At 49.9% G+C, this 13,752-nt stretch overlaps 3 protein-coding genes across 3 annotated transcripts; 2 read left to right on the top strand and 1 right to left on the bottom strand.

The window, feature by feature from the left end:
• Nucleotides 1-1,288: 1,288 nt before the first annotated feature.
• On the bottom strand, nucleotides 1,289-4,474 carry EI90DRAFT_2906259 (uncharacterized protein; the record flags this gene model as incomplete). The annotated part of the gene is made up of 18 exons (XM_039054241.1): nucleotides 1,289-1,366; nucleotides 1,424-1,501; nucleotides 1,566-1,614; nucleotides 1,675-1,815; nucleotides 1,884-1,909; nucleotides 1,961-2,029; nucleotides 2,089-2,186; nucleotides 2,248-2,279; nucleotides 2,410-2,482; nucleotides 2,533-2,642; nucleotides 2,749-3,050; nucleotides 3,104-3,260; nucleotides 3,322-3,442; nucleotides 3,491-3,662; nucleotides 3,718-3,810; nucleotides 3,862-3,941; nucleotides 3,994-4,184; nucleotides 4,233-4,474. The coding sequence occupies 18 exons, from the start codon at nucleotides 4,472-4,474 to the stop codon at nucleotides 1,289-1,291; spliced, it is 2,112 nt and encodes a 703-aa protein (XP_038922093.1).
• Nucleotides 4,475-5,053: 579 nt separating this feature from the next.
• On the top strand, nucleotides 5,054-5,930 carry EI90DRAFT_3117276 (uncharacterized protein; the record flags this gene model as incomplete). Its single annotated transcript, XM_039062972.1, has 2 exons — nucleotides 5,054-5,610; nucleotides 5,669-5,930. 2 exons carry the CDS (start codon nucleotides 5,054-5,056, stop codon nucleotides 5,928-5,930), a joined length of 819 nt encoding a protein of 272 aa, XP_038922092.1.
• Nucleotides 5,931-8,175: 2,245 nt separating this feature from the next.
• Nucleotides 8,176-9,773, top strand: EI90DRAFT_2906523 (uncharacterized protein; the record flags this gene model as incomplete). The annotated part of the gene is made up of 7 exons (XM_039054253.1): nucleotides 8,176-8,611; nucleotides 8,645-8,918; nucleotides 8,982-9,016; nucleotides 9,068-9,129; nucleotides 9,186-9,373; nucleotides 9,425-9,461; nucleotides 9,525-9,773. The coding sequence occupies 7 exons, from the start codon at nucleotides 8,176-8,178 to the stop codon at nucleotides 9,771-9,773; spliced, it is 1,281 nt and encodes a 426-aa protein (XP_038922091.1).
• Between the last annotated feature and the right edge of the window lie 3,979 nt (nucleotides 9,774-13,752).

Here is a 13,752-nt window from a genome sequence, read left to right as displayed (position 1 = left end):
AGGCACGATTTCTGCAGGATGATGAATATGACACGTTCTTCGCTATTACAGCAAGCGACAGAAAAAACCGCACACCTAATTTGGATGAATGACCCAGGCGGGTCTCGTGATGATCCAAAATGGCAGTAAATCAGGGTGCCAATACAATCTCCATTTTGGCGCCCGTAACTGGGGTCCTAAGGAACCTAGCTTGTTTTGCATGTAACACTCGGCCACGGGTTTCAGCAAGGGGATCCTCGGGTGGTTTGAGGTGTTTTCCCATTGTTACGGGTGAACATGGTCAAGAGTGTGTTGAAATCTTGGTTTTCTTGTGCGCTGTGGCCAACTCACAATGTGACGTTGGGCTAGCAGCGCTTCATTTCCTTTCTTGGTATTCCTGCTACCAAAGTCAGTGCACCATTGAGGCAACTGCTTATAAAAGCAGTGAACAATTTTTCACTTTCGTCTCCCTCAGTTCAACAACAATTGACTGAGGTGAGACTACGCTTTTACCACATGTTTGTGTTGTCACTCATGTATCTTCATATGCCCTAGCATTTTACGCTAGGTAATTAGTTCTAATCTATTAGTTCAACAACGATTGACTGAGCGTAAATCGCTAACATCCTAATAGAGTGTGCCATTGGGACAGGGTGATTAGCACTCATTATTTTCCTACATTGTCAATCAGCTGTTTCCAATATATTCAGAATTATATTGAATAGTATTCATCCAAATTAGGTGTGCGGTTTTTTCTGTCGCTTGCTGTAATATGATCTGGTGATTTCAGATCGACCATGCTCTGAAAATCTTGTTCTGGCAACGCAAAGCGTGCACGATTTTCGGCGAACCCGGTTGCCGCGTTTGGGTGCAGTTGCTTTCTTATGAGTCACAACGTTCGCTAACGTCTATCACCGGCAGTGCCGCCAATTCATCTAACAGCATGTGTACGCAGTCAGTGGACTCAAGTCAAGCGGTTTCTGAATTAACGGGCAGCGCCCGTTTCGACCATTTTCCGTTCTCGGTCCGCCCATACTCACTCGGCAAACGGTGTATGGCCAATGCTTGCTACTGGCGCGTTTGGAGGATGGGGACTTGGCTATTCATTTAATCTTTTCTGCAATCTGAGGGCCGTTATGAGCCCAGTGAGAATACAACCCTATGCTATTTCAATACGCATCAATCGTAGAGGGATGGACGGGTGAATCGTTTTGAGCAATTCGAACACTGTAAACACACGTTCAACGGTCTTCGGCATGAAAAGGACGAAAAACAAATAATTGCGAGTCGATTGCAGCCCATCAAATTCCTAACCATGTTGAACGGAACCGTATCCCGGAATACAGTTCTGACGCGCTATTGGAGCGCTCCCACTTCGCATGTAACACTGTGAATCAGCAGGACATCAATTTCTGCGTGTCAATAGATTTGGATACTGGCATACAATTTTGGCGGCAACGCATTCCTTGGAGACGCACGAAGGCGTCCGGACACTTCGTTTGCCCTGATAGGTCGTAAAGGTCTGTTTTTGGTATCAGCGCCGCTTAAAACATCGAACGTGGAGATGGACGCAGGAGAAATCTGACCTCTACAAGATCTGGGTTGGCTTCCATTTGTTCTGTGACTCTATGCCACCTAAAAGCATCGCAATTGGATTCTCAGTATGGTTGTTTATTTGCTGCCATGGTTGCTCACCAAGTCGCGTTTAGCGGAGCACTACCGGGCCACGAAATATTTTTTCCGTACACTTCGCGCGCCGAATATTCGTACGTATACGTTGGACCATGTTCAGCCTGAGAATCAAGTCCTGGGTACGAAGAGACGTTCGAATACCATCTAAGGCATTGAATGTTCAGTGGATGGATCACTTTAATGAGAATCCATCAAAAAAAGGAACGACATACGTGTGGGCATCAATAATCTCATAAGTCTATGCAAATTTATCAACCCATAACCAAGGGTATCAACGATCTACACCCACCTCCGCATCAACTTCGTACATTCGGAACCCACTGTTCAGGTTACCCAATGGCGTAAGGCTTGGAACCATCTAGTTTAGAGGATTAGAAATTAGACAAACGGTCGTGACTCGGAGCGATAAGAGCTTACCCATGCAGCCGCCAACGCATGCTCGCCAGAGATGACAGAACCATTGTTCGCGTAATAAACCATGAACTGATCTTCATGTGTATGTCCATAGAAAATACCTAGATAAATTGTTAAACATTAAACACATCAAGCCATGAAAAGCAATAGGAACTGGCGTACCCGCGATGACATGAGGGGAAAATCGGTCGACTCTGAGCCGTATGTAAAGACGTATTGGTTAGATGTACGACCATACAGATGTCGAATCAGGGGCCTCACATCTGGTAAACTAGACCGGATAAAGCATGAACGAGAGTGCCCGAGCATGAAGGGAGAAGAAACATACATAGATTAGACGACGCATGCATGGTATTCGTCCCGTCCCATCCAGAAGGCACATGCCCAATGATCCAAGCTGATCAACTTGATAAGATCGCAAAAGCCCTGAACTCGCAGAGGTCATACCTCTTTGGCCAGTATCCTCCGCAGCTTGTAGCTCATCCGTGAGGAAACGCAACGCCCCCCCTGAATCACTCGATTCAGGGTTGATGTAGTTATAATAGTTTGGTGGGTACCTGTCTCACTCGAGATGAGCCGCACAACATTCAAAGACAGCGACATGCAGGAAATACCCTACAGATTCCATACATTAGGGTGACTCACCCTAGTAAGGGGGCGGACTTACAATAATCAGTGTTAAACGTGATAATTCGAAGCCCACCGCGTTGAACGCTGTAGCCTCCATAATGGGTCCTCACCAATTGACTCGCGGCATCATTCAGCCACCCCTCGTGGCTCCAGAGTTTCGAAAGATATTCATAATGATAGTTGAATTGCTCCGCGAGTCCCTTGTCTAGTGTGTTCAGGTAGTCTGACGCCTTTGTAGGACCGACTTGATCAGTTGGGGAACTGTCGTGATTGCCCACAGCCACGTAGATTGGCCCAGAGTTGAGTTGCTGCCGGAGAAGCTCATACACAAGGACCTTATCAAGGCAGATCAGGACACATGTTCAATGGCCTGCCGAGCTTGAGATACCTCTGATAAGTGAGTGTAATCACGACTCTGTTCGGCGATTTCATCGTGTGAGACAAGATCTCCTGTGTAGATACTAAAGTCAAATCCTCCTTCCTTTGTGTCCGTCAAAACTGGTATAGACTCTAGTGCGGCTAATGCCAAGGACAGGGGCGTGTCACTAGTTGTATCAGTCAGCCTCTCACAACCAATGGTGCTGCAGCAAGGGGACCCAGGATTACCATTCAAACGCCCCGTATCGTGGCGCCGGGAATATGGGCTTTTCAGGAATTTTTGTTGGGTCGACTTCTAGCCTACAACACAAGCCTGAAGCACACTGAGCTTCTGAGCCGGTGGCATATCCTGATCAAAATGAGCGCTCTACCCAACACCATCAATAATGAGACCTACGGACGTCAAGGTGGAGGTCGGATATATGGAGGATTTTCAGTTTTTTGCCACCAGTGGAAGGGATGGGTGCGGCAGCATCCAAGGGTTTCGGCTTAGAAAACCAAGAGGATAAGTTAAGAGTTGGCGGAGGCGGGTGGGAGCAAGTATTCAGAAAGAACTGGGAACAAATGATCTTCTCGACGAACGTCAGAATCATGACCAACTATGCTAAACGACAGCTTACGCACCTGGCCACCATAACCACTTAAATTTGCGTTAGCGAGGACTTGGGTTATGATAGCTCCGAACCGCGAGGGATAATACCGCTCACGACAGTCCGTCTTGGTTCTTCATGAGTTTAACATCTCATCTTGTTAATACAGATCACACACTTGATACTGATACTTCTCACACAAGGATACCAGGAGATCAGTGACTAGATGGGGGTTTGTCAGGGCAATGACCTGTCCAACTGGTCATCGAATGTTTAATAACGGGTCATGGGCTCGCTAATACATGCTCACCCTGAAAAGCCGCCAAGCAACTGCCACATCCTCCACCGAATGATGGTGTTTCTATTATTTCTGTAAGCTGATTCAAGAACAGCGTGTATAATTGATCCGCGGGTGGGGTTGGCGGGAAAACGGCTGGGTCTTGTGTGTTGTTTCTAGGGTAGAACACTGGAGAAGATAGGTTTTGGTCGAATAAACGACCGCTGCAAGGGGCTGTAAGGGACGGAAATGAGTAAGCTGAGCATCCTTACCTTACAGGGTCCGTGACGCGGGGCTGGGGCTGTTCAGCAGTGCCTGTAGGGTTATTATAGTACCCTTCTTTCCAGACACTCTTAATAGGGCCTGCTGTATAGGCTGATGGTGCAAGAGATGGGGCTAATGCAGGCTCAGAGAAACCAGGCGGACCCAAGAATAGGTTTCGTTCACCATATGCGGATCCCACAATTGGAATGGTTGCCAACGCAAGCAAGGTTTGCGTGGTCCAGCTGCTCATAAAAAAGTACTTCAACCCTCCCAGTGACTGGGACAGCCGCTCGCGAACCACAGCCATGAGGTACGGGAGTTGCTGGAAATAAAATAAGTGATGCTACATATATAGGTGCTGACCGCACCCCCTATCCGAGTGCATGCGAACGTGCAAAGAAGCGTCTTGCGGGTACAGCCACACAATATTGAGTGCCAAGTGCAATTCTTCCCTAGGAGGGTTTCCACTGCCAGCTTGTTTGTTTGTTTGTTTGTTTTATTCTGGATATTTAACCTGCAGAGCTTCAGGCTGCTCACACGAGCGCCAAGGGCAGGGGTCTCGAGAAAAATACACGCAAATAAAGTAAAAAGAACAGATAAGTCCGATCTGAGAACACTCGTCCTTCTTCGTCCGAATGAAACCCAAACCATATTACCTTTACAGAGAGTGATTCTCGAGAGCCTTTTGTGGACGCACTCATGACATGACCATTTCTGATTACACCCGCGGGAATCTACCGGGGATTTGCCGCTCAACGAAATCGGATGCCCATTTCCGACACCCTGCAGGTTGTCCATCTCCATACCATCGCGGACACCTGGTTCAGTGATGGTTGACACAAATACACGCCGTTCAGGAAGGGTAGCCCCCAGTGTCATTCGGTCGGAAACGTTCCTTTTCGCCCTTGTGGTTGTTGCTCTGGGTGTCATTGTGCCGTATTACACTGGGCGCCATGGGCCTGCAATAGCCACGTACCAAAATGCTACTTCAGTGCCATCGACGGTCATCTCTCCTGCTTCTGAACCCTCTCATATGATTGGATCACCTCAACATCCAGAGCCCGGCCAGCAACAATATTCCACACATCTGCCTCATGCAGTACCGGTCGCAGCAGTGGTCCAGCCTCCAACTCCGGCTCCCATTACATACATTGTCCCCTTTGTGATCTCAGCTGTCAAGGGGGGTTTCAGGTTCCTCCAGCGCATCTCCATATATGCACTTAATATTGTGCATGCAGCCGTGTTCCGTCCTCTGAGGCTCCCCCTGGCCATGGTATGGTCAGTCCTCCGACCGGTGACTCTTCTTCTCGAGATTGTCTATATCCTCTTTATTCGAACCACTTTCTCCATCATCTCTTGGTTTGTCACGGAAGCAATATATCCGCTGTATGTCTATCGGTTTACCCAGATTCCACCCTAAATATTAATATTGTTACCTGACCAGATACGTATTCTTCGGGGTTGCAGCCCTCCTAGGAGGTGGTGTGGGCTACATGGCCTCCTATCTCCCTGCAGCGTTGAACTTCGGCATCACGCAAATACGCGCTTCCGGGTTCTCGTTCACTCCTCCGAAGCCTGCACATGCGGTGGAACGAGTGACCGCTAAACCCACTATGAGAGGATCTGACCGCGGCGACGACGTGAAGGCGGAAGAAGAGTATGCGGAAACATGGCGGAGGACTCAAGGATACGTTTCTGGGTTTTGAAGGTGGCAGATTATGAACTTTGCGCAATGACTCATCGGCGGGGGTACCGAAATTAATGAAGTCGACCTGGATACACTTTGCCCGTTTCAACCCATCGTTGAATCTCTTGTATCCCCAATGACTCGATGTTTCTTGCTGTTGAGCATCTGGAGAGGGTGATGGGCGTTTACCATCTCCGCCGAAAGTGGTTCTTCACCACTTCAGATGAGGACCTTTCTAATTATTCAACGCCTAATTAAAGCAGATGCGAGGAACATCCCCAATTCACTCGCGCTCTCAAAACTTCGCATTTTGCGTCCCCTAGCAGTAGTTTCAGTCCGTCTGCAGCAGTTGGACGCGGACAATCAATCGCAAAAAAGTTAACAGTGTGTACAGAACCCTGCAAACATCAGAGAAGGCTTCTGCGGGCCTGTAGATATCTGCAATCACGACAGTGATACCATCACATCTGCACAACATAGATATTGCGCGGGCCGTATTGATGTGAATATCCGAGTCAGCGCTCTCATACGTGCCCTCTGGATTATTGGTATTCCTGAGACCTAACGTATCACACACCAAACGATGTGATCAACTTGGGAATGGATAACGAAGAGCATTGTACTATCCTTCGGCTACATTACCTACGATAGAGGCAGTCCACGGAGTGATGTTTACATACAGCTGGCACGGAGAAAGAATAATGCGGGGCTATGATTATCCAGATGACTCCCCACCGTCAAGCAGCATTCCAATCATCGGCGGTGGCACTAACTTTCGGCTCCTGGCATTGACTAGCCTAACAAAGCAATCTTAAGCGGCGTCTGGGATGCCGACGATTCAAGTAAGGAATCAGCGATATTTTCAGGACGTTTGGTACCAACAAGCCCATTTTCAGGGCCAACATCAAAAGATGACCCCGAGCAAGGATACGGACATTGTGATGGATGACACTACATACCACTTCTGGATTGCCTTGTGTGATTGTGGAATCAATGTATCCAAAAGAAGCAGAGGAAAAGAGGCCATCCCTGTAGATATCCACTACGCCGGTGTCATAGATGACGATTACGGGAATAAGTGGCCCATGAAGCTCGTGGTGTCCTCATGTTTGCATGCATACTAGGAACAAGCGGCGAGCTAGGGGCACTGACGCGGAAGAAAAAAGTCGTTCTTTCCTCAGGAAACGCATAAAGTGAATTCAAGGATGGACTTTCGGCGATTCCCACGTGCAATCAATTCGGTGAATCGGTCATCACAAGAGGGATCGCATGAACAGCCAAGACGACGTTCTTGCTCTCGTTACTGAACTCAAGATAAGTCCTCAACGTGCGAGAACAGCTTTGGAGGTGAGGACCGAGTTGCGCCGGAGTTGCTCATGTCCGGCGTTCGGTAGGCAGTGCTATTTCAGTCGCCCTCCGCGCCTGATCGCGTCTCGTTGTCTTGGCTGATTCACTTTCTTGATTCAAACTAGCGTTCAGGGGATAGCTACTCAAAGGCTGTGGAATATGTGTGTACTCACTCATAATCTCCGTCTTCCTTCATCTGGCTTACCGCCCCTTTCTTCCGCCTGCATCTTCTTCACTGCTCCCAGATTGTCTCTGGGGCAGAGGTAAGTTGTTGCATACAGCACACCATGAATGGGCAGAGGAAGCGCCCTTCCAGCTCCAGTGGTGTTGTGGGTCGTCTCAACGATTGGGCTTTTCGCTCCCGCCCAAATGACGCCCAAGATGGCTCTCGTGGTGCTGAAGGCGCCCCACCAGCTAATGGATGGCGACTAAGTCGCGTGTCATCGCTCAACCTCTACCCTTCATCCTTGTCGTCACCCGTCGTAAGATCGAAACCGCTGACGCCGATCGACGCGGGACTCGATGCACAGGCATCCGAACTCATCCTTGGTGCCGTTGCCCGCGGAAACATAGACGGCACCACAACGGCACGGCGGATAACCGGGAACAATCCGTCCTCATCACCACCATCATCTTTTACCAAGAAATCACTAGGCAATATGTTCTCCAGCCTTTCTCTCACCCGTGAGAAGTCTATTGCGAATGAAGATGACAAAGAGCAAGAGACTAGGATTAGGGAGAAATCTACGTTCTTTGGGGGAAGGCAGCGTCGTTCATCCAGCTCCAGCCGACCGAAAGATGGCAAAGATAAAGATGAAGATGAACCAAGAAGCTTTCGATCGCGCGCACGCTCCTCTTCTCCATTTCGACGGCGCCTCTCAAATCGTGACCCCTCTCCAGCAGTTGAGGCGCTACGCATGTCTCAATCCGATGCTGAGCTCTCTGAAGCGGAAGATTCCTCTGTCACGACAAAATCCTCTCGCAAAACTTTTGGTGTTCGACGATCTTCCTTCTCCCGTAGTGGCACAGACGACGAGTACTCGTCCGGCAATAGCTCCGATTCTGATGACGATGAATTGACCGAACAAGGCTCCACTATATCGGATCGAGAGAAGAACACCGAAACCGGAATCACGACTGATGCCAGTTCGGCGCGTTCGTTTGACATCCTAACTGAGCGCAACACGGAGAGAAATGCGTTACTCTCACTTGACGCAAACGGGAACCCGTGCCGGGCAAACGACGATGTAGACGACTCGCCCGACCCATTAGGCGAGGGTGTTAACGTTGTCCGTCCCCATGAACCTTTATTTGCTCAAACCCTTATGGGAACCCCAAGAGGGCGCGGTTCACGTTCTACGGCTTCAACTTCAGGGAAAGAACCAGTTGGTGCTGATTCTCCACAGCGAAATACACCTAAGAGGAAGAAAACAAATAAGTTGGACAGACTGGAATTGCACACTTCCAGGCCGACGTTTCAACGTGATAGATGCACGGTCGTGCTGACCCATGGGGATCCAGCGGGCTGGCTCGCAGAGCAGGAGTCGTTTGGAAGGAAGAGGGAACCCAGAAGATACGTTGTCGCAAGCGATCTTAGCATAGAGAGTTCTTATGCTGTTGAATGGGGGATAGGGACCGTGTTGAGGGATGGAGATTATATGTAACTCCCACTCTTATTATTCTATGGGGGGGATTAAGAGAGCTAACTCAATGCGCCCTACAGGATCTTGGTGTCAGTGCAAGAAACTGAGAATAAATGTGGGGCTAGTCATTCTCGTTCATCTTAAATTTATTGACATATGTCTGCAGTGGATCCAGAAAACAACGCACCTTCCACCGACCGCGTGGCCAAGCTGAGAAATCAGCAAGAGGTACGGATGCCCGCTTTTGACTCAAGACTTGTCCGGCCTTCTCAATTGCTCCCTAGCGCCAAGCCTTGGCATACCTCCTTGCCCGCCAAGCCACTGGCCTTCTGCAACGCACCAAATTGCAGTGCACAGTTATTTGTCAGGCTTTGCACGCGAGGAATGCTCGTCATTTACTTACGGATCTGATTGATTATACGGAACCCTCTATGGTGATTGTTGGGAGTCGAGGATTGGGTCAATTGAAAGGGTGGGTGTAGCGAGTGAAAATGGTTTACGCAATCTAAGCCTTGTTATCCAGTGTTTTACTTGGTTCAACATCCCACTACCTCATCCAAGTAAGCATCACTGTCATCAACCAGCGCTTCCATATGCTGACGGAGTCTGGCCCTCTAATCTAGAAATCGTCTGTCCCCGTGATGGTTGCCCGACGACGACTTCGTCGTCCTGCCAGGCGCACCGCACACCTCCAACCGCGCGCTTCGGCACAACACCGTTCCCTCTCTGAGGCTGTCATCGACAAAGCGGGACCAGGGAAAGTCGACAAGGACGTAGAACACATGCGAGAGGAGATACAGAAGGAAGAGACGGAAGAAGTCGAGATGGCAAAGCATGGGATATCGCTGCCTCTCAAGGCTCAGGAATTGTGATCGCTGCAAGAATTTGTCGTGTATGCATGAAGCAGACTGTTTTTCTCTTTGTGATTGATCGAGCCCCTTTTTGTCTCTTACAGCATAAACTATTTGATCATGTCGTGCTTTTCTCATTACTTACGTTCTGGGTATGTTTTCGCTGATAGTCGATCACCTTTGAGTGGTTTTCACCCCATAATTCCAGCAAGTATGCCCGACTCATTTTTTGTTCTGGTTTTGTGATCTCCTCACGATGTTGAAATGAGGCTGGCAAATGGAGTATAACTTCAACAACCCCTCATTTAACGGATTTGATTTCTTTTGAGGTATCAAACCTCACTGGTATGAAATGCCGGCCCAAAAACATGCTTCTTTCCTGGTGGGCGGCCGCAGCTCACCGTACCAGCGGTTCCTATCAGCGTGACGGCCTATTCATTCCTTCAATCTTAACCCCCTTCGTAAAGACTCTAGCTTGGGGTCTGACCATCAACTATTGACCAAAAACCGGTCGCAACGTTGCTTGATAACATCGGGCGCCTTTCCGGACGGATCTACCGGCGAAAAGTCAGGAAGGAAAGGAATCGTGCCGGATAAACAAGCGACTTTTGAAAGCAAGGTAATTCAGTGACATTGTCATCGATGGCAGAAACAGTGTGATGGTCAACTGCACACAACTGATCTCAAGAATCCGACTACTTATGGGAAGATGCCACATTGTTGTTGTTGTTGTTGTACTCTATTTTGTTACCCCGCGGCCGCGTTTGTACGTGGCAGTGCGGCTAGCCCGACTAATAATTACATCTGAATGTACATGAGGGGCTCGTCAATACAAGGTAGGGTTGTCTGGTTGGTGTGGTCGGGGTGACGGGGTCCTCTGGGTTGTGATGTCTGGGTTTAAGTCTTATCTGGGTATGCGTGGGGGTGTAGTGATGTCTATGTCACTCCTCTCTCCCTACGGGGGGTTACTGGTTGGGTACTCCTGTTTCCTGTTCCCCCGTTCGGAGTCATTCTCTGTCCGTTCTTTTTGTCGATGGCCCGCGACTTCTTGATGAAGTCTGCTAGTCTAAGAATGCCTTTGGGCTTCCCCATGAGGGTCGAAAACCTGTTCTGACGGCCCCGGCCCAGTACGTGTCTATGTTTCTTAAACTGTGGGCATACCTGAAGGATGTGCTCTCTCGTCTGGTTAGCTGCTCCACATGTGCACTCTCTACTCTCTGTGTGAATACCGAACCGGTGGTAGTATTCGCCCAGGTGTGCGTGGCCGGTGCGGAACTGGACCAGCCTGCTGAAGGTTTTTCGGTCCAGCGATTTGAACCTGGTGGTGGGTTTGATCGATGGGGGGATCTGGTTTGCTGTGTGGAATCCTGATCGGATCGGGGTGGGCGTGCTTGCCCAGCGTTCCTTCCAATCTTCTTCCATCTCCTGTTTATGCAAGCTTTCTACAAAGGACAACGAGTGGTAGCGGGGTCTGTCCGGGCTGAGGCGAGCTCCCTCTTTGGCCAGCTCGTCTGCGCGTTCGTTGCCCTTGATACCACTGTGGCCGGGGCACCAGCTTATCGCGACCTTGAGGTCGTCTCTGTCGTCCAAGAGCCTGCACACTGTCTTCCTAAAGGTCCGGGTGTGCTCTTGGGCTTTTCCGGGTTTCCCTTGGAAGATGCGGCCGATCGCGCTCGTGTTGTCTGAGTAAAATACTATGTTTGACGGCTTGTGGGTGTTCAGGTCGTTTTCGATGAAGCGACGTGTCTCTTCCGCCGCTGTCCTCAGCGCCATCATTTCTGTGTCGAAGGCTTCTACGTAGCCGCCCATAGAACCATTCCTCTCGAATACTGTTTCTCCTGCTGAGTAGCCCACTACTCCAAATCCCGTGTATCTCTGCCCTTCTTCTGTGAACTTGGATCCGTCGGAGTACACGAAGAGGAAATCTGGGTTGTCCTCGTGTTCCGTCATGAATTCCAGGTGGTCGTCTGTCCATGTCTCTTTGGCGGATTCGCCTGCGACGTTCTCTGGTAGGTAAATCTGGATACGGTCTTCGATATCGAATTCCGAGATATGCCATGGGGCTTCGCTGTGTGGGCGGATCCTCTCTGTGCCGTGGATTATATGGTCCGCGATGCGAGTGATGCACGTTGAAAAGGTGTCCCTTGGGTCTATTCGATATCTTCTGTGGGGGTTGAATACCGGTAGTGGTGGTACGGTGAATGGTGTTGTTAATCTTCTCTGCCACGGGTAGAGGCGGTTGGTGACTGGGTGGTCATCTGGGAGTCGGGCCAGGTGTGTTGCCTCCATCTTTAGTCGGTATTCGAGGAGTAAGTCGATAGGTGGGATCAATGCTTTGATTTCCATTGCCTGTGTGTTGGTTGTACGAAATGCTCCTGTAATCATGCGCAAGCATTTGTTCTGTAGTATAGAAAGATGTTTAATGATCATTTTAGATTTTTTGCGCCAATATATTGGTAGACCGTAAAGTGCGATAGGCAGTATCGCTCCCAGGTAGAGGCGCCGGACATGGGTCTGGTGGAGACCTCTCTCTGAGTTGCCCAGCATACGAAGGGCTTGGGCCGCGGATGCCGCTTTGGAGGTGATCCTCTTGATGTGCTCCGTGAACTTGAGTTGCAGGTCGAACCATATGCCTAGATATCTCATCAGGCTGGATGGGTTGACTGTTTTATCGGCGTCGTTTATGTGTGAGGGGATGGTGATGGATGGGCCGGGCCCGGCGTTTCTGCCTGTTCTGGTTTGGGTGAAGTGCATGAGTTCGTTTTTAACTGGATCGGTCTTCAGGCCTCTTTCCCTGAGCCACTCGTGGACTATCTGGAAAGCGGCCTTAATGACTTCAGTGGATTCTTCTCTGGATGGCGCTGATGCTGATATGGATCCGTCGTCTACATAGAGAGTGAGGGGCATGGGGGAAATTAGGCCGTTGTTAAATTTCGTGCTTAGCTCTGTGTTCTGTGCAATCCTGGTTTGGACTCCTTCCATGGCTTTCGCCAGCGGGGACGTGAAGTATGCTGCCAGAATAGGAGAGACACATGAGCCTTGTGGGACGCCAGTGAAAATGGGCCTTAGTTGATCTCGTTTTCCATCTAGGCAGATTGCCGCTTCTCTGTCCTTGAGGAAACTGAGGACCCATTTTACTGTGGGGAGCGGGATGTGGTAGGCTCTTAGCGTGCTAATTAGGTGAGAGTGGGGGATATTGTCGAAAAAGCCGGTGATGTCAAAGGTGAGCATGGAGACTACCCTCTTGTGGTTCCATGCTGCCTCGATGTCGTGCACGATGGTAAGGAGGGCATCTTGGGCTGACTTGCCAGGAATTCCGCCATACTGCGTGCTGGGGAATAGGCAGTGTCTTGCTGCCAAGTAAGCTAGCCTACGGGCTTGGATCCGTTCAAGAGCTTTCCCTGAGACTTCTAGTAGTTGAATCAATCGATATGATCTGGGGAGGGAGTAGTCCCTGTTTGGTTTCTGCAAGGCCACTGCGATGGATGTGCGCCATAATTTCGGGTGGTAGCCTGAGTCTGCACATAGCCTGAGGAGGTGGAATATCTCGTCCCCAAGGGTCTTCCATGCCCACTGCCAAGCACGCCCCGTAAGTCCGGAGATCCCTGGGGCATTCAGTTGAGCAGCTGTGAAAATGGCATCTCGGACTTCACGTTTCGTTACGCTGACATATTCTATGTCATCGTTGCATGGGTCTAGAGAAATTGGCGGAGAGTTGGCGAGTCTCGGTGTCAGGGACGCGTCCGGGGTGGAGGGGGCCCGGCTGTAGCGCCCGGCAGAGGGACCCTCTCGGGGGACGAAGCGGGCGCGCATACTGATGGGCCCGATCTGGGACTATAGTCCCTGGCCACTTAGACTGAAGTGGAAAATGTGAATTGTTATTAAAAGGAAGAACTACACTACTTACCTGAAGTGGAAAACGTGAGAAGAAGGTTACTTCTTCAGTTCCCACTTCAGGTACATTTATGTACATGCGGCTTGGGTCACGTGACGGGTGCCA

The sequence above is a fragment of the Cantharellus anzutake genome (genome assembly GCF_015039405.1).
Source record: "Cantharellus anzutake strain C23 chromosome Unknown EI90scaffold_5, whole genome shotgun sequence".
Lineage (NCBI taxonomy): Eukaryota > Fungi > Basidiomycota > Agaricomycetes > Cantharellales > Hydnaceae > Cantharellus > Cantharellus anzutake.
The sequence above is the reverse complement of the archived record's forward strand: the minus strand, read 5'-3'. Positions and strand labels throughout refer to the sequence as shown.